Genomic DNA, 23,796 nt, shown 5'->3' with positions numbered 1-23,796 from the left:
CACACACACAGCGGAAAGCCTTTCAGTCAATTGTCCTTCCCAATAAACACAACGGCGGCTAAACCTATCTTGTTGTTTAGTTATTGACTTCGTTCGGTTGAATTGCCGCGCTAACTGAACCGTCCAGACGCTAATACATTAGCGTTCACCTGTTAGCTTCACTTAGCTTGACCGCGGACGATGTAATTCACGCCCTCGTCGTCGATTTCTGCCAGTGCGCATGTATGCGAGTTAGGGGAGGCCATGAGGGTAAAGGTGATCTCCATCCTGGAAGACAATTACATGTACTTGGTCATAGAGGAGCAGACCAAACAGGCCTTGGCTGTGGACCCCGCGGTTCCTCACAGGGTGAGCCGACGTGCCTCCATCGGGCAGGGCAACTGACTTGAAATTTTCCTCATTCTCCTCCAGCTTCTGGAAATTGTGAAGAGAGAGGAGTTGACCCTGGTGGCTGTTCTCACCACACATCATCACTGGTACAGTATGTGTTCGTCTCGATAAAAGACCGTAAGTGTCAGCTTTTTGGTGTACAGGTAAGGCAGGTGAGTTCCCAAACAATCCTTCGCTGCCTGCCTGCAAACTCCAAAGTCAGTGGCATTGTACCTTGAGGCAGTTGGTGTAGTGTACTTAACATAACGAGCAGCCTTGCGAGTGTCCAATCCGAGCGCTTTTGTCGTAGGGACCACGCTCACGGAAACGAGGCCTTGCTGAAGGAGATACCCGGCCTGAAGGTGTACGGCGGAGACGAGCGCATCGACGGTCTGACCGATAAAGTGACCGACGCTCAGGAACTCAAGGTACGCAAACGGAAGCCGACATATTCCGTTTTGATATTTGAATTCTTTTTTTTTTTGCAGTTCAACTCCATCAACGTCAGATGCCTGTTCACTCCCTGCCACACCGCCGGACACATGTGCTACTTTGTTTGGGAGGACGAGTGCGCCGATGCCCCCGCTGTATTCACAGGTTTGTCGAGTGCGCCGGCCGGCCGGCCGGCCGCGAGAACCGCGCGACCCTTTCTTAAAACGCCGACCTCCCGTCCGTAGGGGATACGCTGTTTATCGCCGGATGCGGGAAGTTTCTGGAGGGCTCGGCCGAGCAGATGTACCGCAATCTCACTCAGGCGCTGGGCTCCCTGCCGCAGGAAACTGTAAGGTCGTTTGGCTTCTAACCCGCATTCGGTACGCCGTGACATTTCGGCTCTCGGAAAACACGAGTGACCTTTTATCACCAAAACGAGAATAACACTGTCCCCCCAGGATTGATAAATCTAAATTCAAGACTTTTAGACCTTTTTTTTTAATGCCATTTCAACTGAAAATGAATACTTTTTTCGCATCCGTTATTTAGATAATATTGAATTATATTAAAAAAAATAAAGCACTGAACATCAAATTTAACCTCAATTACTAAGTGTGTTTGACAAAAGAATGCACATTTATTGAAGATACAATTAAAACATTTCAGAATTTTTTTCCCAGGATAAAATGGATTTTACACTTTGCAATACAACAGGTTTCCCTCTTAAGAGGACCTAGTCAAGGTGGTAGGTAGGTAATTGTCAAATTGGCCACCTTAACTGTAAAGTGCTTGCAATTGGCAGTGAAAGTTTCAAAAACAGCCACTAAATAGGAGTAGTTTACCATTAATTACCACAAAATAAAAAAGCTACACATGACCATTTCCCTTGGTAATTGTTTTTTTCTAATCACATTACAAGGAGTATAAAAAACACATGTTAATCCTTTGTTAGCTATTGAAGACATTTCTTTTAATCAGATAGAGAAAATCCATACTCTTATTTAATCAAGAAAAACATTTAAATATACCAGGAGGTGTTTTACCATCACCTACATTATAATTTGCCTGTCACCATGCCATGTTATTCAGATCAACGTTAGTACGTTGCCCCGCACTCGTTCCAATAATAGACAGTGTCAACCGTGTTGTGTATCTGAGAGTGATGGTGAATCTACGACTCCGGTTTATCCATGCTAAGGCTAGTGCACCTGCCAATACCCCATTGAACATGGCTAACTCTTGAGTTAAAACTGCGAAATTCATTCATTTGAAAGGCAAACCGTGCAGACATACATTATTGTATCTAACACATTTTAAGTAGAGAAATTGGCAACTTATTTTGAAATGTTAAGCAGGTCCACTGCCTTCGCATGACCCATAAACTGCGACCCAAAATATCTGGATGCGACTTGGTCGCCGATCCAATACCTCACATGCTGGTCCAACTGTTTGGACTTGGTTGTCTTGTTGAGGCTTTCGTCGAACATAACAACTAAGGCATCTGAGCAGTTCCTTGCGTTAGCACACAGTACTGTGCGATTGCCTGCTGTTATGATGTTAATGCTAATGATGCTAACGGCGCGCACGCATGAGGTGCAGCGCATCGTAAAAATTCTACACGTCATCTTGGATTTAAAAAAAAAAAAAAAAGCTTCGTCACGAATATAATTTAGGTTGCACTGAGATGTTCTTGAAAATTAAAACCACTGTGAAAAAATTCCAGACTTACGACAGCTAATTTAATGCTTTCAATACCTTTAATCATGGAAAACTAAATTCAATGCTTTTTTAATACTTTTAATAACCCGCGGGTACCCTGAATAAGCATTTTGCCGAAAGCCTGCACTAATCCTCGTTGGAGAGCGCTAGATTTGCCGAACCGTTCAAACCTGACGCACGCTCGTCATCCCTGTCCATTGGATGTTATTTTCACATTTTCTGACGGCTGCCCTCACGTCACAGAACTGTGTATTCCGGTTTGTGATTGAGCAGTGAGTCATTAAGTCTGGATTTCTTTTGTTGTTTTTTTTTTTACATTGAGAATCATCATCATCATCAGACTCATCGTGTTTTCTGACCATAGAATCGCATCCCCTGCTTCATTTGAGCCGACAACAAATATTTGATTGTTTATGGAACATTTCATGATGGTTTTTGCATCTCTCCGGTACCGCTCATGTATTGTCCAGGCCACTGGGTCACCCTTTTTATTTAACTCCGTCTGCCGTAGAAAGTGTTCTGCGGACACGAATACACCGTCAAGAACCTGAAGTTTGCTCTGCTGGTGGAGCCGGACAACAAGAAGGTTCAGGAAATGCTGACTTGGGCCAGGGTGGGCTACTGCACATTCCTCCATCTTGATCACAAATTCCACTCTGATCACAAACGTCTGCCGTATGCGTTCAAAGGCGAGAGATGACGAGGACAAGCCGACGGTGCCCTCCACCCTGCGGGAGGAATTCCAATACAACCCGTTTCTCCGTCTCACGTACGTGAGCTTTGCCTCGCCTCGCCAGACGTTTGTCTGACGCCGCATTTGTTTTGAACGCAGGGAGGAAGGGGTGCAAAAGTTCACGGGGAAGACGGACCCCGTGGAAGTGCTGAGGGTCCTGCGCCAGGAGAAGGACAAGTTCAAGAAGCCCAAGGAGAGGCTTCCTCCGCAGGTCCTGCTGGCCTTGAAGTGGGGGCTGCTAAGACCCTGATGTCCAGCTCCGTGTCGATGGATTTGATCTGCAGTAGTTAGACGCTGACCTCTGAAAAACGCTTCTAAATTTTTACCAATATGCATTTTTGATGCGGCCGCTCATCATCGCTAACAAGCGTTTTTGTTAGCTTTGGGGCTATTTTTGTCAGGCAGGCCTTTACGCTTTAGCTGGAAAAGTAGATGTTTGCAAAGGTCTCTTGAATTCCAATCTGCTTTCATTGAGGGACGACAAACAGAAATCAATTTCCTTGAATATTTTTTCATATTTAAAAAAGCCAAAAGAATATTTACTGTTGCCCCTCCCCTTTTTTGTCATATACAGTGCCTTCCATAATTATTGCCACCCCTGGTTAAGATGTGTTTTTTAGCTTCTTATAATTTTTTTTTCTTATTCATATATTATGGGACCTTAATGGAAAAAAAGAAAAAATCAACCTTCAATACAAGTGCATTTATTCAGTGGGGGGAAAAATCCCATATAAAGAAATAATTATTTGACATCAAATAATGTGTGTCACAATTATTAGCAGCCCGGGTGTTAATACTTTGTACGACCCCCTTTTGCCAACAAAACAAGGTCTGGGGACTGAGATGGCCATGGGAGGAGCTTGATTTTGTGTCTGGTGAAGCATTTTTGTGTAGATTTGGCCATATGTTTAGGGTCATTGTCTTCCTGAAAGACCCAGTGACGACCCATCTTCAGCTTTCGAGCAACAGACATTGATGATGCCATGCACCCTAACAAGGTTCCCAGGGCCTTTGGAAGCCAAACAGCATCACTGACCCACCCCCGTACTTCACAATGGGTATGAGGTGCTGTCTACACGCCAACAAGCTGTTTGGGAGGCATGCACGGAGAAAACCTTTCCACACTCACAATCGTAAACGCAAACGTCTGGAGTTCACCAAGCGGTATTGGGGCTTCAACTGGGACCGTGTTTGAGCTTTTTGGAACCAAACACTAAGTGGGTCTGGCGTGGCACGAAAGATGCGCATGCTGAAAAGCACCTCATACCCACTGTGAAGTTCGGGGGTGGGTCAGTGATGCTGTTTGGCTTCCAAAGGCCCTGGGAACCTTGTTAGGGTGCATGGCATCATGAATGCTTTGAAATACCAGGACATTTGAAATCAAAATCTGTTGCCCGAAAGCTGAAGATGCCTCGTCACTGGGTCTTTCAGCAAGACAATGACCCTTGATGTCAAATAATTATTTCTTTGTGGGATTTTTTTCCCCCACTGAATAAATGCACTTGTATTGAAGGTTGGATTTTTCTCTTTTCTTCCATTAAGGTCCTATATTATTTGAATAAAAAAAAAATATATATATATTAGAAGCTCAAAAACACATCTTAACCAGGGGTGCCAATAATTATGGAGGGCACTGTACCATTATTAGTCCCTAAGAGGATTTGTCAATTTATGGTTCGAAAATTCGTGTTGATTCATCGTGGCAACCCTTGTTGACTCAAACTATCGCTATACACAAATAGAATGGCTGTAGATCTTTTTATTTGTTCAAAATATATTTGTGCTTTTATTACATTAAAAGGTGACATTACCCGCTTCATATTTATACTATATTGACAATGAGCTTAATACTTTGAAATAGACGTTCTTATTTTTGCCTTATCAAAGGCGCCGCAAGTTAGTCACCATTTGACGGCGAGCCCGTTGGTCATTTTCTCTACGGCGCGGTATTCGGTGCGAAGGAGTTCTCGGGCGCGCTCCTCGCCCACGCCGTCCAGCCACGAGCGGTACAGTCGGGCCACGCGAGCGTCGTCTCCGGGCGCCCGGGTTTCCTCCGCTCGGTAGAGCGCCTCTACCTTCTGGAGGAGCTCCTTTGGGTTCTCGCCAGTGGCGGCCTTCAGCTGCCCGCCGCCGTTCAGGCACCCTGACATTCGGGGAAACCGGCGTGACATTGAAGGCGGTAAACACTGTCGCTTCTCGCCACCGTTGACGGTCATATCCGGCCGAGCCGTTTTGCCTCAAAACGGATGGCTGCCATTTTTCCTAAACGTACACTTACCCGAGGGACAGGCCATCACCTCCACAAAGTGGTACGGCGACTTTCCCCTCTTGAGTTTTTGCACCAGGTTCTGGATGTTGCGGAATCCGTACGTAGAAGCGAAACTCAGAACCACCTCTCCGTCTTTCTCCAGCGTCACCTCCTGGAAGTCCTTATTCCTGCGGCGGTTAGGGTTAGCAAACGTAAAGCAGAAGCTAGCCTATAACGTGACCGCAAAGCGTCGGCGTGCTGACCGGAGAGTCTTATAGGTGAGTTCCTTGACCTCCTCTCCGAATAGGCGCTCGGCCGCGTAAGTGAAGACGTGATGGAGGTAACCGCCCGAGCCGCTGCCGGCGTGGCTCAGGAACTCGCCGTCTTTCACGTTGCTGAAACTGGACCGAGATTGACGTGAGTACGAGTCGCGATGTCGAGATTAAAAAAAAGGAGTCGCCGAGCCCGACGTCGAGACTTACATGGTATCTAAAGGTCCGGCCGGTATATCGTTAAGACTCACTTTTTCCTCTTCTAACATTTTTTGAACTTCTCCTAAAGGAGCAAGACAAAAGATGTTTTTGCTAGGTTCAGACCATAATGGAATGAAAAGCCGTACCCGACGTGATGACGCAGTCCACTTCCCTGCTCTCGGCTTTGCTCAAGTAGAAGTCCGACCTGGACGCCTCCAGTTTCTTATCGAAGCAGGGCATCACCGCCACGTGGTAGATCTGGTGCGGACTCAAACCCTGACCACGCGCAAAGAGAAATTTTCGAGTGCCGTCTTCTGTTCAAACTAGGCATCGTGAGTTTAAAAAAAAAAAAACTTCACGGTCCTTTAAACAAGATGGAACCTTTTCTGATACTGCCATTAAATGGATGCGCACACGGCAGCTTATTAACTCTTTGCCTGCCGCGTACTTCATTTAGACCGGCGGCTACGAACGCTCATGCTCCTTTTAGTGAAAAGTTTGATCCGTTTTGACCGGGAGGGTCCGGCGGCGATCGTTCCCGGTCAAACTGGATTGGCCGTACGGAAGCCAACAAGTGCCCAGTAAAGGCTTCATTTATTATCCAGTCTCAAATGAAGGAGGGATTTTTTGGGAATGTACGCTCGTTAATACCTGTTGTTCAGCAAAATATCCTTTCACCAGCGAGCCCATCATCTGCTGCGGGGAGCGGGTGGTGCTGATGTAGGGAAGAATAAATTGGCCGTGCGTCTTCTCCGCATAGCAGATCCAACCTGAGTCAAAAAGCAGCGGCCGGTCGGGGCCAATTCGCCGACGCGGCGCCGCTACGCCTTACCCGGACACGCCGACGTCATCATGGGCAAGCCTCGGCCGTCGCCCTCCTTCCTTCGGAAACGTTCCACGAACTCTCGCTGGCTCTCCAGCAGGCTGAAGGTCCGGCTGAAGCCCGTGTCGAAGACGTGACCTACGCCTGCGGAATCCGCGCTCGTAAAAGCTGTGGGACGGACCCCTCCGAGCTCGGCGATCCTCACCGAGGCTTTTGAAGAAGGAGGTGAGCCTCTTCCCCGCTTGGCCGGCGCTGAGGCCGTAGAACGCGGCCAGGGACGCTCTGGACTGAGGCGACACCGAAACCACCACCACCTTCTTCTCCGTCTCGCCCGCCTGCTTTTTGGAGCGTCATACGGTGCGTCGTTTGTTCGTTCGTTCCATCCCACCCGGGCCGATGAGTTCATGGATGAATACCTTGTTGTTGCGCAAGACTTTAAAGAACTCCTCGTGGCTCTGCTGCGCGACGAGGACGCTTTCGGCCGATGTTATGCATCCGCTGCAAGCCAAACAGTCGTTCAGCGTGATCTTTGCTTTTTCGAGTTTTTCCTTCTCCCCGGCCTTTAAAAAAAAAAAAAAAAAAAGCCAATCAAAAGGTTGCATGGATACAAGAGGTTTCATCGGTACTCACTGGGTTGACCTGAACATAACTGCCATCATCTTCTATCTGGATTTTGGCCACCGATTTGCCTTGTTTCTTCTCCACTTTGACAGGTTTAATGCATTCCTAAGGAAGAAATAAAAAATTCTTCCCTGAAGCTCAGAAGACTGAATCATATGTGCAAACGTCGGCCCTCCAATCAAATGATACACAAAAATGATGACTAGAAGTGATCAATGACAATGTTAAAAAATGTATTACAACTAATATCAATTATAATGATACAATGATGTTATTTCTATTTTTATGTAGTTATTAAAAAAAAAAAAAAACATTTAAACTTATGGCGCGCTACTCTGCCGGTTGGTCAACTCTCACCAGTCACATCCCATTGAATTTACTTCACTTTGTTTTGATTTGAACGTATTTCTGCTGGTTGTTTCCATTGATTCTGGGTCTTCTCATGTTGATTTTGGTCCACTTCCTGTTGTTTTGGGGGTCACTTCCTTTTCATTGTGGATCATTTCCTATTGATTTCGCTTCAATTACTAGTCACTTTCTGTTGTCATGTTTGGAGCATTCCGGATCACTTCCTATCGTTTTGATTTTCGATCAAATCCTTGGATCATTTCTGGGTCCCCGAAAACACTTGAGTTTTTTTTTTTACCGAGTGCCCTATTGAGGTCAAATGTCATCATACAATTTTAAAATGGCTTCAAATAGCAATCATGATCGCAAAATAAAAACAATGGACTAAAGTCATCATATTAGTAATAAATAGTTTACACAATTAAGTAGACTTAATTGACTTGAGGAAAAAGAGAAGCTCAAGTCACCATGACTCATCTGCATCCTATTGCGCAGTTATTGGCCTCGGGTCAAAATGAGCCGCCATTATATTGAAACATATTGTGGCGAAGGACAAAAGATTGGTTCAAGCAATATGAAATTTGGTGTTTAAAGTTCAATTCAACGCTTTAGTGAAAACGGCTCCATTTAAACCGGAGGACAATGAATGCATACGGAATATGAGATCAACGAGGGGTTAAGTCGTCGGTAACAGCGGGAAAGTCACAACATTTGCGATGTTTTCCCATCAAATAACCCCCTTTCTGTCTCTCACCAAACGGCCTCCCGGAGATATGATGATGATAAGGATGGTATTTTTGTATGACATAACACGGACGGAATTGCTTGGTTTTCGACGGAAGCGAGCAAAAGACAGAAGTACGTCGTCTCGACCAACCTAATCGCGGGTGGAAAGAGGGAAAAAATGAAATTGAATACCTGAGACGGCGTGATAAAATCGTCCAGATCTGTCAACTGTAACACGCCGCTAAAGACAGAAGCCATATCTGCTGCTGCCGTAAAGCGATTCGTTGTTTACTTTCTTGTCGTAAACAAGGACAATACGGTTATATGATCAGTAGCAATGACAGGATATCAATCATTCTGTAGCACCATATCATTTTATTCATGTTGAAAACCATATTGTATAAACATATTTAAAACAAGAATTGTAATTTTATAAAAGGCTGAAATCCAATTTTTAAACTTACACACAGTGGTTTCATTTTTGAAAAGTGAGGGGGTGTTTATATACATCCATATAATGTATATGTATCTGCTACATATACAATCCTTTCATTTGGGCTCGTGCGCGCGCACATTGTGTTGTTATGACGACGGGGTCGTAAATCCGCCATATTTGCCACCCCGCGTCCGCGTTGCGACACAGACGGAGACCTGCAACGACATGAATGTCGAAAATAATCTTACGGCACACAAAGAGAGGCAACACGTGAAGGACGGCGACGGCGACGGCGGCGGCGAGACGATCACCATACACACCAACTTTGGAGATGAAGGTTATTTCTTTCCTTTTAGCGTTTGGCCCGAGTAAAATTCCCTCAAAATGTCGGCGTTGTTAGCAGCTAGCTGTGCGTAGCGACATGTTGGTTCATTTTTTCAAACTTTGTGTACAGTCTGTGCGCGACTTGCAAATACTTCATGTCTGAAATGCCGCCTCCATCAGATAAATAGCGTCCATTTGTTTTTTTCCAGACGAGGATGTGCACAAATGCGGCCGCTGTCAGAATGAGTTTTCCACTTTGGAGGCTTTTATTCAACATAAACTCCGTCACGACTGCAGACGTGAGACAAGCCGTCAAGTCGAAGAGCAAATGGTAAGATTTCTCTACAGTCTGTCGCTATTAAACTACAGTGGTTGGACAAAATCAGGGAAACCCCTTCAAAAATCAACAAAAACTCATTTCATACGGTGTAGGCCAGGGGTCAGCAACCCGCGGCTCTAGAGCCACATGCGGCCCTGCCCTAGTTGCTCCCTGGAGAGTGAAATGTTTCAAAATGTAGAAAATGGGGAAGGGAAATATCATTTTAGGTCTTAATGTGGTTTCTGTAGGAGGGCAAACACAACACAGGCATTCTTCTACTGCATTAATATTGTAATTAAGTTCAACTTGAGGCGGCATTGTACAGTGATTGGATTATTGAGCGATGATCATGGTTATCACGATTGTCGATGCATCGTACATTACTAATGAATAAAGTAGCCAAACAAATTTATGTCCGTTATTTATTTAAAATATCCTAATGATTCAACAGGAACGATGGAAACATGCCCATACAGCGAAAAGCTGCCCTTAAGCTGCTTTTTTACGTTTCTGCAAGAAAGTGCAAACACATTTACCATTTTAAAGGCAGTACTTATTTCTCTCCACAATGCAATAAAATTTACACAGGTGGAATGAATTCCACATTTTCTGGAAACAGCGTCTTTAGAAATAAGACTTTTAACCAATATACTTTGTTTTCACAGAATTCTGTACTATTTTACATGTTTGTAGTGTTACCGCTGTACTTCATCATGGTTTTACACGTTCTGCACATGAAATACATGTTAGCTAATTAGCTTAGCACTCATCTCATCTCAAAAACAACAATAAAGGCTAAACAGTACAAGAGGGTTCGTGTACTCACCTCTTCCAGACACACACGGGTCTTAGCAGAGCACTCGGGACATTTTTCAATTGACATGACTGCTGCTGGACATCTGAAAGACAAGGAGCAACAAACTCTCTCTCTTCCCCTCTCGCTCTCAAAAATAATTTGCGCACAGAAACGTGACTGCCGGGTCCCTGCCTGTCTCATACGCAAATTTATTTTCCAGTCTTTTGAAAAGGAGTGAATCTCTCGCTCGGTAACTGGCAGCATCCATCATACCGTTGTGCGTGCGTGCGTCCGTTAAAGGTGTCCGGGCGGCAGACGTGTCTTGAATTTTGTTCTGCTAAAAGTTGCTGTCATAAAGTTATTCGGGAAAATGATTGTTTTTGAACCTTTATGAATCGTATTCGAATCATCACGTGTCAAATCGCGATGCATCTAATAATTGATTTTTTTGGAACTCCCTTACTATAAAGTGCATGAGAGGAAAAGGTGCACCTTCAGTGAATGGCCTATTTTAAAACCGTTTCATGTATAGGGTGCACTGCATTTTCAGGTGCAGTAGTAGTAGTTGTTGGCATTGCGTTACGCATCCATTGGCCTGTCGTGATAACAAATTTTAGTGTGCGATAATTTATCTCAAATTATTGTCATATTATTGCGCCCCCCCCTCATTTTTTAAACCAATTTACAATAACACAGTGAGAATACAGTATATATTAATAGATCAAGTACACCCATTTAAATGCGATGAATATTCTAACCCTAACCCTATTTTCTTATTCTCTTAAATCCAAAAATACTTTTTAAGAAATCACAACTATAAACAACAGACCATGCCTCTTAAATAAAAGACAATAATATTAATACTGCACAGAAACACAGCATAAATAAAATGTAATAACTAAAGCATTTAGGCAAATGAAAACGTTAAATGAAAATAGCTTCTTAAATGGTGTTCCATAGGGATGCAACGATACAGTTAAGTCACATTTCGGGACGATTTTCGATACGGGAGACACAATTTTTGATCCGATTCAATACATTTAATGCTCTGAAGAAGAAAAAAACAATATTTTTCGTTTCGATTTTTTTTTTTTTGCTAACGAGCAAAAATTAAATTGCCATCATATAATCATGCATTTTATTGCATAATATTTATGTGCTTACTTCTTGCTGATCTGAAAAAGTTTTGTATAAATGTGCTGAGAACAATTTTTACTGTTTGTAAAGTGAGGCGGGGCACACTGTTGATTGCTACAGCTCTCTTAGCAGCTAGGTTTACTACATGAGTAAGACATCCTATTTGAGGTCCGAATCCATCTGTGTCACGTACTGAATTAACAATATTTGCAACATTATCTATAGTCACTGGTATGGATTGATTTGGCCTTCCTAACTTCCATTCAGTCATGACAGTTTAGAATTCATCTACGTGTCCCAAAATCACTCTGGGCTCACGTAGCCAATGGCATGGGACGTAGGACATCTAGTTTGCCATTTCATGATATCTAGTGTGTGCTCATTACCGCACAACACCAGCATATGACAATCGACTTTCATAAACAGGACGAGTTTGAAGCACAGCACTCGTAATTTGCCACTCAATGTTCATCATTTCCATTTAGCTGTCGGTTGTCAAAGCGAGGTTGTTCGTAGCAGCCAAGTCGGTAACAATGTTTTGTCGGACTTGGTTGTCAATACCCGGCATTGTGCCGAAAAACTAGCCGCCCCGCGTGAAATGTCACCCCTGACGGGAGCGCCCGCACGTCAACAACACCGGCGTGCCGGAGATGGTCCGCAGTCAATGGAATGTCATGCCATGATTAACCAATATTGATCCATATATAAGGCACATTGGATTATAAGGTGCACTGTCAGTTTATGAGAAAATTGAAGGCTTTCAGGTGCGCCTTATAGTATGGAAAATACAGTGATTATGATGTGTTTGTAGCCAACTTAGTTATTTTGATAGTTGGCAAATATAGATACATACAGCATTTGTTGCCTTCATTATAAGGCGTATATATGGCTTTCGTTTAAAAATTTTTTTTTTGCTCCGATATGGCTCTTTTGACATTTTGGGTTGCCGACCCCTGGTGTAGGCAATTACAGCCTCAATTCTCCGAGGTATCGAGTCATACAACTTATGATTTGGAGGGGAGGGTACTTTGGTCATTTATTGAAAACAATCACTAAACTGAAATAGTCTGTTTATCAAATGATCAAAAGTTAAGGACCATCGCAAAAAAAAGTCAACTCTCCAATCCAGAACAAAAACTGCTCTCGGTAGGTCTCGGTCATGAATAGCTTCACCGTTCTTGATCATCACTTCCAAAATGTGTTTGACCTCACCGTATGCATCGACTGTCTGCGGCCGATGGCCATTTTTAGAAACCGGCCTCGCCGTCCGTGGTCTCGACCGGTCTTAAGATTTTCATCGGGTCTGTGTGATGGTCGCAACAGGTGGAGACTACCGACGGAGGCGCGCTGCCAGAAGCCGTCTCCGGTGAGCCGGAGAGCACCGATATAAATGACGGTAAGTGTCACGTGAAGTCGCCGGCTTCGGCGGAATCGCCATCGACGGCGCTGAAACGGAATCCGCCGCCGCCAGCGAACGCCGGCGTGTTGGGCCGAGGCTGCAGAAGGAAGAACGCCTCTCTAAAAGTGTCGGAGCGGTCCGAAGTTCCCGCCGACGCCGACAAGCCCGTTTACAAAGTCAACGTAGATGGACGATACCTATGCCAGCTCTGTGACAAGACCTTCAAAACGGTACGGTGATGAGCTTCCTTTGAGAATGGATTCTGACGTCCCATAAATGACCTCTTTTATTACTCTGGCCTTTAACTGGAAATGTACATTGAAACTGCTGGGAAAATAGGAATACTATTGCTTTGACATCCAACATAAAATTGGACTGCTCGTTTGTCTCGATGGATGACGACGTGTTCCAAATATGACGATTTCATTATTTTCCCGCACGGGAAAGGTAGTAAAAATACCACTGTATAATTCTGCTTCTGTTGTCATCTGACTACCATCATATAAGGAGGCCCACCGGAATAGTGCGTAACCTCCGCAGATTTGGCCTAATGGCGGAGGCGTCTGGTTTGATGATGACTTTTTGATTGTTTGCCAATCAATCTTTCCGTATGGAACAGAGCAACATCTTGAAAACGCACATGAAGACTCACAGCGATCAGAAGAACTTTGCTTGCGAACTATGCGGCAACTCCTTCCGCACCAAAGGCTCCTTGATTCGTCACAACCGCCGTCACTCCGGTACGACCCAATTTTTCCCAAAACAAAATGTCCGTCCGTCCGACCGACCGCGGTGACTTTTGTGGCGCAGACGAGCGGCCGTACCAGTGCGCGCTGTGCGGCCAGTCTTTCCGAGAGTCGGGAGCCCTCACCAGACACCTCAAGTCCCTCACGCCCTGCACTGAGAAGATCCGTTTTTTTCAGTGCAAGGAGATTCTGGTGAGCAAGGATGGAATGAAGAAAGGTATTCAAAGAGAACCAGTCAGTCTCCATGTCACAATGTGTACTAGTGTAGACTTTCCATCTGATTTCTGTCACATAGACGCTAAATAACATAACGGCGGTTTGTCAAGCCATTGGCAATAATCGCTTCGGACAACCAAAATAATAGTTTGACGCTCGGTCCGCTCGACCGCGTTTTCAGGACTGGACGAGACGCCGGCAGAGGACGCCCGGTGCGCGGCGGCGGCGGACGAGCGGCCGCCGGAGGAGCAAACGGCCGTGGTCGGTTTGGTGGAAGCCGGTTCCCGAGAGGTCCTCCACCAGGTCCGCTTCACCGTGGAGGTGGACGGCACCACGCAAGAGCAACAGGCGAGTGACTGACGTGTCGGGTCCTCCGCTCGCTCGCTCGCTCGCGACATTTAGGAGGAACGCCCGTCTTCTATCCCTCTCGGCGCAGGTGATGGTGGATCAGTCCCAAGCGGAAGCCCTCGCCGAGGCCGCCGCCGCGGGCGATAACCTCATCTGCCAAGCCATCCTCAACTCCGGCATCGCCCTGAGGACGGAGGAAGCCCCGCGCGCCGAGGACGAACTAGAGAAAATGGTGGTGGAGTGTCCCGGTGACGAGATCCAAGTGAAAGAGGAGTTGGTGGAAGCGGTGGCGCCGGTAAGTGGGAAATGAGAAAGTGGAGCTTGCTGAGGATTTTATGACTTTTTAATAATGGACTTAAAACAATCAATGACCTTCACGTGAAAGTATGAAATTGGCACGGATCATGACACCGCTTTCAAGTGCTGCCCTCGCTCGAGCGACCAGGGCGAACGGTGCCGATATACCCAAAACGGCTCGAGAAGCGTAGACAATAGGTACTCGTGAGTTATATTTCCACGTACTGCGCCGTCTTTCACATTTTCTGTCTGAGACTCGGACGAATTCTGCATCACTTGCTAATTCCAGTAAAGCTAGTTTCTTCGTAGGCTGGCGGGACAGTCTAATATACTGGCCTTTTTGGATTGGCCAAAATAGTTCTGGCATTTCAAATGTCTGAAAACGGCTATTTGGTGGGAAATATCCAACATCTTTCTCTGGTATTAAACATGGAAAAAATGGAATTCTCTGCCGTTTCCCCTTTAAAGTAAAGTCTCTCCCTTTAACGGGAGCCGTATTGAAAGATATTTGTTTTTTAAAGCACTTTCTTGTTGTTGTTTCACAGGAAAGAGCCTCCAAATTGTACACGTGTCCACATTGTAAACGCTCTTTTAAGGGATTGAACTACTTCCGCTTCCATGTCAAAGGCCATTTAGGTAAGTATCGCCATGGTAATGACTAGTTTTACTCTTCAGTATGAGCGATTCTGACTATTTACAGGCGGGAGTCAGGTCAGTTTATTCTTATTTTGGAATGCTAATTCATTTGAAATAATATTACGAGGTGCGTCTTATTGGCCCCCTCCCGCTCCAGATGGATTGCACGTCTAGCGGCGGGCGAAGAGTCATCATCGGTGCGGGAAAGGGTCGATGGCCATTCCTAAAAGTCTGCCTTTTGCAGGCTACAAGCCCTTCAAGTGCACCTTGTGTCAGAGGGACTTCCTCAGCGGGTACCTGCTGAAAAAGCACATGGACGCTCACGTTAGCGAGAGGCGCTACAAATGCGGCGAGTGCGGCAAGCTGTACAAAACGGTGGGACACGTCCGGGAACACATGAGGGCGCATTCGGACGAAAGGCCGTACCACTGCGCCAGATGCAAGAAATCCTACAAAACCAAGGTGACTCCGGCGGGCCGGGCCGCTCGTTTCTCCGCCCGTTGACCGACGCACGCGTGTCCTCCTGGCTTTAGAACGCACTTCAGGTGCATCAGCGGACGCACGGCGACGAGAAACCCTACGTGTGCCAGTTCTGTTTCCGGGGCTTTCGGGAGAAAGGCTCGCTGGTGCGCCACACCCGCCACCACACGGGCGAAAAGCCCTTCAAGTGCCCCAAGTGCGGCCGGGGATTCGCCGAGCACGGCACGCTCAATCGACACGTGCGCGCTAAAGGTCCGTCTCCGATGGGTTAGCCTGGCCTCGTAAACTTTTACTCAGCAAAATGGACCTTGAAAAAAAAAAAAAAATCCTCGCTAAGACCGTTTCGTATCAGAAGGGCACTTTGTTGATTTGTGAAATGTGCCTTTTTGGAAATACTTTTCCCATTTTAAACGTCAGCTCGTAAAAGTTGCTATTGGTTGGATTCTGTGTTTTAAAATGCAAAACCCTAAGGTTGACACTTTTGATAGTCTCTCATTTATCAAGTTGAGCTTTTTTAAAATGTAATTATTTCTCGATACTTTATTCGTAAAATGTACGCATTTTGAATTGATGCGGTGGGAGGTTTTGTGGGGAAAGTTTCCCAAAATATGTGGCTAGATGTCTTCTCACCATCACTGTCCACTGAAACTGCCACTAGGGGGCTGTCAGAAGGACGACTCCAACAAGCAGCAGCAGCAGCAGCAGGAGCGAGAGGAAGCGGTGGTCGCCGAGGAGCAAGTTTCTACGGACGACGTGCCCGCGACGGCAATCGTCACCGAAGACCCTCACGCGGTGCTGGTGGAGTTCTCTTCTGTGGTGGCGGATACGCAGGAGTACATTATCAAGGTTAGCGCGCCAGATAGCCCGCCAAACGTGGCCGTGGGCTCACGCGCTTCTGGTACATTTCCTCAGACCCAAACGGACGAGGTGCGCGAAGAAGAGGTGACGTTCATTCAGGACGGCCAAAGTGAGGTCAGTATCCGATACTTCATTCATTCTAGATAGGGACGCGCTTTGACCCATTCTCACTGTTCCAAATATTCGCGCGACGCGGGTTCTCTTTGGATTTCGCCGCTCTTGTTTACAATGGCGACAAAAACGTCCCTTTTTTTCGTGGCAAAAACATTTCAGTACCATTCGCTTCATTTACACCTAAAAATTCCGGAAATCGAAGCGCGCAAAAGTCATTCATAGTTTATGTATAGACTTCATAACCTATTGACATGACACGACAAAGGGGGCGGATTCGTAGGGGGGGGCCTTCCTTCATAGGGAACACAGAAATGTCTAAAATAAAATTGAGATACAAAATCCAACATGGCCGCCGTAGCAAACGGAAGAGCTTTTTCAATGAGGCTAGTCAGTTCAGAAAGTTAGCCCACGCCATGTGTACGCAAAAAGCTTTTTTCGTTGAAAGTTCTTGTGAATAAATGCTTAAATCACTAAATTCTTTATAGATATGGACGTAAAACCATCTCGAATCTTGGTTAAAAGGGAAAAACAAAACGTGTAGGTCGCATTTATTTTGTGTAAATATTGTGAACAAGGAGGCTAGTCAATTACGAAAATTAGCTGCCTCCATGTGTAAACAAAGAAGAAAATTCTTGCGAATGAATGCTTAAATCACTTAATTCTTTATAGATATGGACGTAAATCAGTCTTGATTCTTGTTTAAAAGCAAAAAAAAAAAAAGTGCAGTTAGCATTTATTTTACGTAAATATGTCAAAGTGCAATCCCATTGCTGTAGCGGCTAATTTCTCCCTTTGATTTTTTTTTTTTTCCACAACGTTTCAAAATGCACGCATGGTATGAAAAATATAATAATGACCTTGAATCCTCCAACAAATCACTCCTGAGACAATCCTTCCTGTTTGTATGCGGTACAGCTTTGTACTTTTTCAAAAATCCAAGCTTAAATCCGGCTCGGACATGAGCGTGCGCCGTCTTTGACTATTACTAAATGAAGCTCAGCCCCTTACGGGAAGAAGTGATGCAGAAAATGACAAAGTGTCAGGTCAGTAGGTTTTGAGGTCTATGGCCAAAACGTACGCTTCCACCAAAAGAATATCCTCATTTAGTAACGACTGTATTCTCCCGCCAGATGGAGGAGCACATCGTGCAAGTGGTGCAGCAAATCGTCAGCCGGTCGCACGGCGGCCACCAGATCATCCTGCGCAACGTCCGGGGCGGCGAGGAAGGCGCGTCCATCGTGGACTGCGGCGACACCATCACCATCGCCACGCCCGAGAGCCTGACGGAGCAGGTGGCCGTGACGCTGGCCTCTGCCATCGGCGACGGCACGCTGCTGGCCGAGGCCGTGGAGACGGCGCGGGGGACGGTCGCCGTGGTGACCGCCGAGGAGGCCGTCCAGCGGGAGGAGTACGTGGTGACCACGCCGCAAGAGGTGGAGATCCGGACCGTCGTCGTGTGATCCCGACGGCAAAGCGCGAATGGGCGGGGAGACGTCCCTCTCAAAATTGTTCTTGTTTTAAAATCCACAAATATAATTTGACATTCATTAACGTCGTGTGTGTGTGTGCGCGCATTTATTTTGAAGCAGTTTGTCGTAAAAAGAAATGCGGCTCCTACAATTCGCCAACACAATGGAATTTCAAGTCAAAAGTGCACGGACAAACTAAGCGCCGCGATGGAGACCAAGTCCCCGAGATTCGCCGAGACACGGACAAGACTTTTGGGAGTAGTGACAGAGATTGTCAAAATCCTTTGTAAAAAAAAAAAAAAAAAAAAAAAAGTGAATATACGGTAGCAATAAACCGCTACTTTTTTCCTCTGCTTTGGAGCCATCTTTTTTTTTTTTTTTTGGAAACTTTGTTTATTGGTCACATAAGTCATAACATAGGTAACAAGATGTGAGCATTTTTTCCTTTTCCACCATATCAAAAGAACACACAAAAAAAAAAAAAAAAAAAATAAAAAATAAAAAAAAACTCGACCCACCCAAAACCCAAGGCACATATCTCAAAAAAATAAAAATAAAAAAAACTATGATTATTTTCCCATTAAAAGGGGAAAAAGGCACAGCTCAAGAAAAACTAATATTCCCAAAATATTTAGGGCAAAGTTCAAACATCCACACAAAGATGACATTCTGCGCTTTTAACATATACCAAAAAAGGGTTCCAGACGTCCTCAAAGGACTCAGCCGATCCACTGAGTGTCAGTCTAATTTTTTCCAATTTGAGAAAATATAACATCTCCTTGAGCCAGTAGGCTTGCGTAGGTGGGACTGAAGACTTCCATCTTAACAAAATTAGCCTCCTAGCCAGCAAGGTTGAAAATGCTATAAAGTCCCCTTTCTGAGAAGGTAGAAAATGTGCTGCTGGAACCACACCGAACAGAGCAGTCAAGGCATTTGGAGCAATATCCATCCCGGTGATCTTTGATAGAACAGCAAAAATACCAGACCAATATGCAGATAAAGAACAACATAACCAAAACATGTGTACATAATCAGCTGGAGCCTGCTTACATCGATCACAAGTGGAGGAGACCGCATCAAACATTTTGGCTAGCCTAGCTTTGGTATAATGTGCTCTATGTAGGATCCTGCACTGGGTAAAACAGTGTTTAGCACAGATTGAGGATTTGTGCGTCCTACCCAAAATTTCTTTCCAGACCTCTTCAGGTATACTCATCTCCAAACCCGACTCCCACATCGCCCTAAGGGTGTTTAAAGTGGAATCAGAGCTGATTTTGTAAATATTTGAATAGACTGTGGTAATTGCACCCTTTAGCGATGGCAAAGGTTTTAAAAAATTATCTAAAACAGAGGTAGCTGGGAGTATCGGGAAACTTGGCCAAAGTGAGCGAACATAACTGCGGATTTGAAGATATCTGAAAAAATGGCAGTTAGGTAATGAAAACTTTTCAGCCAGCTGTTGAAAGGAAGCAAAGGTTGAGTTCAGATATAAGTCCTTAAATGTTTCAATGCCCAGCCTAGACCACATAGTAAATGTGTTATCCAGTAAAGAAGGGGGGAAAGCATGATTAGGTGAAATTGGAGCCTGAATAGAAGGCGCCTGTAGACCAAAATATGCTCTAAATTGGTTCCAAATTCTGAGACAGGAGAATACAACAAAATTTTGTGAATATGGAGAGGTAGAGGATAAGAGCGGTGAAAACAATAGGGATTTCAATGTCACCGGTTTGACGGAGTTGGCTTCAACATCAAGCCACAATGGGGTGCTATCAGTACTCTCATAGCAGAGCCAATACGTTAAATTCTTAATATTAGCTGCCCAATAGTAGTACAAAATATTTGGAAGAGCCATCCCACCTAGTTCTTTGGGTCTTTGGAGTGTCTGATAGCGCAACCTGGGTTTCTTTTTATTCCATATGAAATCCCTAATAAGAGTGTCCACAGATTTGAAAAAGGAAAGTGGAAGAAAAATCGGAATACACTGGAACAAATAAAGAAATCGAGGGACAATGTTCATTTTAACCGAATTTATCCGAGCTGGAACAGAGAGATTGAGCAAGGACCATCTTTCAAAGTCTTGTTTGAGCTGTACAAGCAGCGATTCAAAATTCATCTTACGGAGGTTGCTCAATGTGTCTGCCACATAAACTCCAAGATAAGCAAAACCTGATTTAGATACTCTAAATGGCAATGTTTCTAACGGATATACTTTGGCTAGCTGATTTACAGGAAATATTTCACTCTTTCCCAAATTCAGTTTATATCCTGAGATTCTACTAAAATCACTTAAAACAGTGAGTGCTGCAGGAATGGAACGCGATAGGTCAGACAAAAATAACAAAAGATCATCAGCATATAATCCAACTTTCAGCTCCACACCATGTCGCACTATACCACATAGGTCAGGGTGACATTTCAGTGCAGCCGAAAGAGGTTCCATGGCCACCGCAAACAACAATGGGCTCAAAGGACAGCCCTGCCTGGTAGATCGAGATAAGTGAAAATATTCGGAATTTGTATTATTAGTTCTAACTAACGCTTGTGGAGACGAGTACAGAAGCCTAATCCAAGATACAAATTTCGTTCCAAACCCAAATTTCCCCAAACAAAAAAATAAATAATCCCATTCCACTCGGTCAAAGGCCTTTTCAGCATCTAGGGCCAACAAGGCCTCCGACCGGGCTTCAGTTGAGTGGTTATACACAACGTTGAAAACCCTTCTAAGATTGAAAAAAGAGTGTCTATCACGAATAAAACCAGTCTGGTCTTGAGAAATAATCAACGGTAGTACTCGCTCTAAACGAAGAGCCAACAATTTAGACAAAAGTTTAAAATCTACATTCAACAAACTGAGAGGGCGATAAGAGCTGCATTTCAATGGGTCTTTACCCTTCTTGAGAATCAGAGAAATACATGCCTGATTCAGCGTTTGAGGGAGAACGCCAAGCTCGAAGGCCTCTGTAAACACCTCCAACAAATAAGGAGCTAATGGCTTCCAAAACGTTTTATAGAATTCACTCGGAAAACCATCCAAACCCGGGCTTCTGCCGCTCTGTAAGGATTTAACTGCCTTTTCGAGTTCAGGTCCAGTAATAGGGCGTTCTAGCTCCTCTCTCAAGGTTTGATTTAGAACGGGTAGCGGTATTTTGCTAAAAAATGGTTCTAATTGTTCAGGCCCAAAGGAGTGATCCGACGTATACAGTAATTTATAAAAGTCTAAAAATGTTCTATTTATTTCTAAGGGATCTGACGTAATGCCTGAGTCAGTCTCCACTCGTGAAATTAGCTGGGAGGATGATCTTTGACGTAGCTGGTGAGCCAAAAGCTTACCAGCTTTATCTCCCTGTTCATAAAATTTTGACCTTGAGAGAAGTAAGAGCCTAGTAGTTTGTTGAGAAATAATGGACTCATACTCTGCTTGAAGAGCCATCCGCTCTCTATAAGTCTCAGGCAATTTAGAAACAGCATACTGAGCGTCCAGCGCTGCTATATTCTGAGAAAGTTTGGTCAATTTTGTCATAATTGTTCTCTTTTGATATACTTCATATGAAATTATTTCCCCCCTCATAAATGCCTTCATTGATTCCCATAGTACCGCAGCTGAAATACCTGAAGTTCTATTAACATGAAAATAAAAATCTAATCGCTCTGTCATACGGTCAACAAAATTCTTGTCTAATAGAAGTTGGGTATTAAGACGCCAAGGTGGCCGTGTATTTATGAACTTGCGAAAGTATATCTTCATGGAGACTAAGGCATGGTCAGAAAGAATTATTGAGTCATATTTACAGCCAGAAGTAGCAGTAAGTAAACAGTTATCTATTAAAAAGAAATCGATCCGAGTGAAAGTTCGATGCACGTGTGAAAAAAATGAGTATTCCTTTTTATCTGGATTAAAAAAGCGCCACGGATCAGAGACATCAAACTCGTTCATAAAGGCTCCAATTGTTTTGGCTGATTTTGATTGTGGTACTGAGGTCAAAGAGGAGCGATCCAATGAGGGATCTAGCCAGCAATTAAAATCGCCGCCAAGAATTAATTTATATTGTGCCAAATCTGGTAACATTGAAAAAATCCGTTTAAAGAAACCCTCATCATCCCAATTTGGGGCATATATGTTTGCAAAGACAACCTTCACCTCATAAATATGGCCTAAAACAATAATGAACCTACCGGTAGAGTCTGAAATGGTCTTAATATGAACAAAAGGAATGCTTTTATGTAGGAGTACTGCCACCCCTCTTGCTCTAGTGGTAAAGGAGGAGAGAAATATCTGGCCTACCCAGCTTCGTCTTAATCTAAAGGCGTCTGTATTTTTAAGATGAGTCTCCTGCAAATAAGCAACATGAGCATTAAGTTGAGATAAATGATGTAAAATCTTACTTCGTTTAATAGGGTTGTTCAAGCCTTTACAATTCCAGCTCACAAATTTGACATCTCCACCTAGTTGAGCATTGGCCATCGCAAAGAACGAGTAAAATTGGAAAAGAGTACACCTGATGAGGCCAGTAATGGATCAACTTGACCATATGCATACAAAGAGAGATATGTGCCACCCTCCCCATGTTGAACAGCCCAACTCATCCTGGGCTTCAACCCCAATATAACCCATTGAAAAACAACAAAAGTAACAAAACCAAAAACAAAACTCACTCTTAGCAGAAGCATCCCAAAAGGGGAGCATGCTATCTTACCTAATGACATACTAAACTCTGTCATAACTTAACAAACTACCGTTCCTTTTAACGGCCTGGGGAATGCTAACATGAATTGTCCATCCACATTACAGTGCTAATATTGAACACACAATGCTCGAGAAAAAAATAAAAAATAGTAGAGCTACACTGTGCTAAAACCATGTAGCATACTATGCGCCGGGTAACACTGCCCATGGTCATACAGGAAGTGAACGATGCCGAGGATCCACAGCATTGGAGGGCAAAACCGAATAATACATTCATAACAATAATAATAAAATTGAGAAAAAAGACAAAAACAAAACAGAAGTCTGCGCACGTTCCCAACATTAATATAGGGCCCGATAACATCAGGACATGATCGGAGGCAAAAAAAAAAAAAAAAAGGCCGATCATCCTCCGTAGTTTAGTGTCAAGCAACGTACCTTGTAGGAACAGAATCGCAGAAATTACTTATCTCGAGTCTGAGGTCTCTCCACAGTAGCATCCGGATGAGAGGGAGGGAAACAAAAAAAAATCCAGCCTCCTCCAAGATGCTCAAAAAGTCAAAATTGCTCCAAAATAATTCCAGATTAAGGGGCAGCGTCTGGACAGGGTAAAAAAAAGGCGAGGAGAAAAAATAAAAAAAGAAGTCAAGTTCCCTATTGATCCTGGGATTTCAAGAGAGTTTTGGTGACGAATTCCAAAGCCTTGTTCGGGTCTTCGAATCGATGAGTTGGACCATTAGGGATTGTAATGTGTAGCGTGGCCGGGTATCGGAGTCCAAATCTCACATTAGCACACGAGTGAAGCTCCCGCTTCACCTTAGCAAATGCAGCCCTCTGTTTTGCTACAGTAGGGGTGAAGTCTTGAAAAATATGGAGCCTCTTCCCATTGTGCAGCAATGGTGATGCTTCTCCCGCCCGACGCAAAATTGTGCTCTTTTCCTGGGACATGTGGATCCTAATGATCATCGGTCGCGGAGGTTCGCCATCCTTCGGTTTAGCACGCAGCGTGCGGTGTGCCCAGTCAAGCTCGGGTTCGTTCTCGAGG

At 44.5% G+C, this 23,796-nt stretch overlaps 3 protein-coding genes across 4 annotated transcripts; 2 read left to right on the top strand and 1 right to left on the bottom strand.

The window, feature by feature from the left end:
- Nucleotides 1-152: 152 nt before the first annotated feature.
- On the top strand, nucleotides 153-5,078 carry LOC130904281 (hydroxyacylglutathione hydrolase-like protein). Its single transcript, XM_057816943.1, has 8 exons — nucleotides 153-348; nucleotides 412-476; nucleotides 680-797; nucleotides 858-966; nucleotides 1,047-1,150; nucleotides 3,032-3,133; nucleotides 3,210-3,289; nucleotides 3,353-5,078. Exons 1-8 carry the CDS (start codon nucleotides 244-246, stop codon nucleotides 3,501-3,503), a joined length of 834 nt encoding a protein of 277 aa, XP_057672926.1. The 5' UTR covers nucleotides 153-243; the 3' UTR covers nucleotides 3,504-5,078.
- narfl (nuclear prelamin A recognition factor-like) lies at nucleotides 4,946-8,839 on the bottom strand. 2 transcript variants are annotated; one of them, XM_057861675.1, is made up of 11 exons: nucleotides 8,685-8,839; nucleotides 7,428-7,523; nucleotides 7,214-7,357; nucleotides 7,003-7,132; nucleotides 6,807-6,941; nucleotides 6,626-6,744; nucleotides 6,121-6,250; nucleotides 5,984-6,056; nucleotides 5,765-5,902; nucleotides 5,532-5,689; nucleotides 4,946-5,396 (listed from the first exon to the last, which is right to left on the bottom strand). In XM_057861675.1, the coding sequence occupies exons 1-11, from the start codon at nucleotides 8,748-8,750 to the stop codon at nucleotides 5,155-5,157; spliced, it is 1,431 nt and encodes a 476-aa protein (XP_057717658.1). In that variant the 5' UTR covers nucleotides 8,751-8,839; the 3' UTR covers nucleotides 4,946-5,154. The 2 variants fall into 2 exon arrangements, with proteins under 2 accessions (XP_057717658.1, XP_057717657.1); XM_057861674.1 differs by having other exon boundaries at nucleotides 4,978-5,396; nucleotides 7,003-7,135.
- A 228-nt stretch (nucleotides 8,840-9,067) lies between these two features.
- Nucleotides 9,068-18,429, top strand: e4f1 (E4F transcription factor 1). Its single transcript, XM_057861673.1, has 14 exons — nucleotides 9,068-9,265; nucleotides 9,462-9,583; nucleotides 12,828-12,900; nucleotides 12,976-13,133; nucleotides 13,523-13,643; nucleotides 13,714-13,866; nucleotides 14,047-14,213; nucleotides 14,302-14,508; nucleotides 15,056-15,146; nucleotides 15,391-15,608; nucleotides 15,680-15,878; nucleotides 16,285-16,472; nucleotides 16,539-16,598; nucleotides 17,729-18,429. The coding sequence occupies exons 1-14, from the start codon at nucleotides 9,154-9,156 to the stop codon at nucleotides 18,056-18,058; spliced, it is 2,199 nt and encodes a 732-aa protein (XP_057717656.1). The 5' UTR covers nucleotides 9,068-9,153; the 3' UTR covers nucleotides 18,059-18,429.
- The last annotated feature ends 5,367 nt before the right edge of the window (nucleotides 18,430-23,796 follow it).

The sequence above is a fragment of the Corythoichthys intestinalis genome, chromosome 16 (genome assembly GCF_030265065.1).
Source record: "Corythoichthys intestinalis isolate RoL2023-P3 chromosome 16, ASM3026506v1, whole genome shotgun sequence".
NCBI lineage: Eukaryota > Metazoa > Chordata > Actinopteri > Syngnathiformes > Syngnathidae > Corythoichthys > Corythoichthys intestinalis.
This window is presented reverse-complemented; position numbering and strand designations above follow the sequence as displayed.

Coding starts and splice junctions, on each gene's coding strand:
- e4f1 (XM_057861673.1), top strand. CDS start 9,154: ATGAATGTCGAAAATAATCTTACGGCACACAAAGAGAGGCAACACGTG. Junction 9,584..12,827: donor GTCAAGTCGAAGAGCAAATG/GTAAGATTTCTC, acceptor TGGTCGCAACAG/GTGGAGACTACCGACGGAGG. Junction 15,879..16,284: donor TCGACACGTGCGCGCTAAAG/GTCCGTCTCCGA, acceptor AACTGCCACTAG/GGGGCTGTCAGAAGGACGAC.
- LOC130904281 (XM_057816943.1), top strand. CDS start 244: ATGAGGGTAAAGGTGATCTCCATCCTGGAAGACAATTACATGTACTTG. Junction 477..679: donor CTCACCACACATCATCACTG/GTACAGTATGTG, acceptor CTTTTGTCGTAG/GGACCACGCTCACGGAAACG. Junction 3,290..3,352: donor AACCCGTTTCTCCGTCTCAC/GTACGTGAGCTT, acceptor TTTTGAACGCAG/GGAGGAAGGGGTGCAAAAGT.
- narfl (XM_057861674.1), bottom strand. CDS start 8,750: ATGGCTTCTGTCTTTAGCGGCGTGTTACAGTTGACAGATCTGGACGAT. Junction 7,524..8,684: donor ATTTTATCACGCCGTCTCAG/GTATTCAATTTC, acceptor TTTCTTCCTTAG/GAATGCATTAAACCTGTCAA. Junction 6,057..6,120: donor GGACTGCGTCATCACGTCGG/GTACGGCTTTTC, acceptor TTGCTCCTTTAG/GAGAAGTTCAAAAAATGTTA.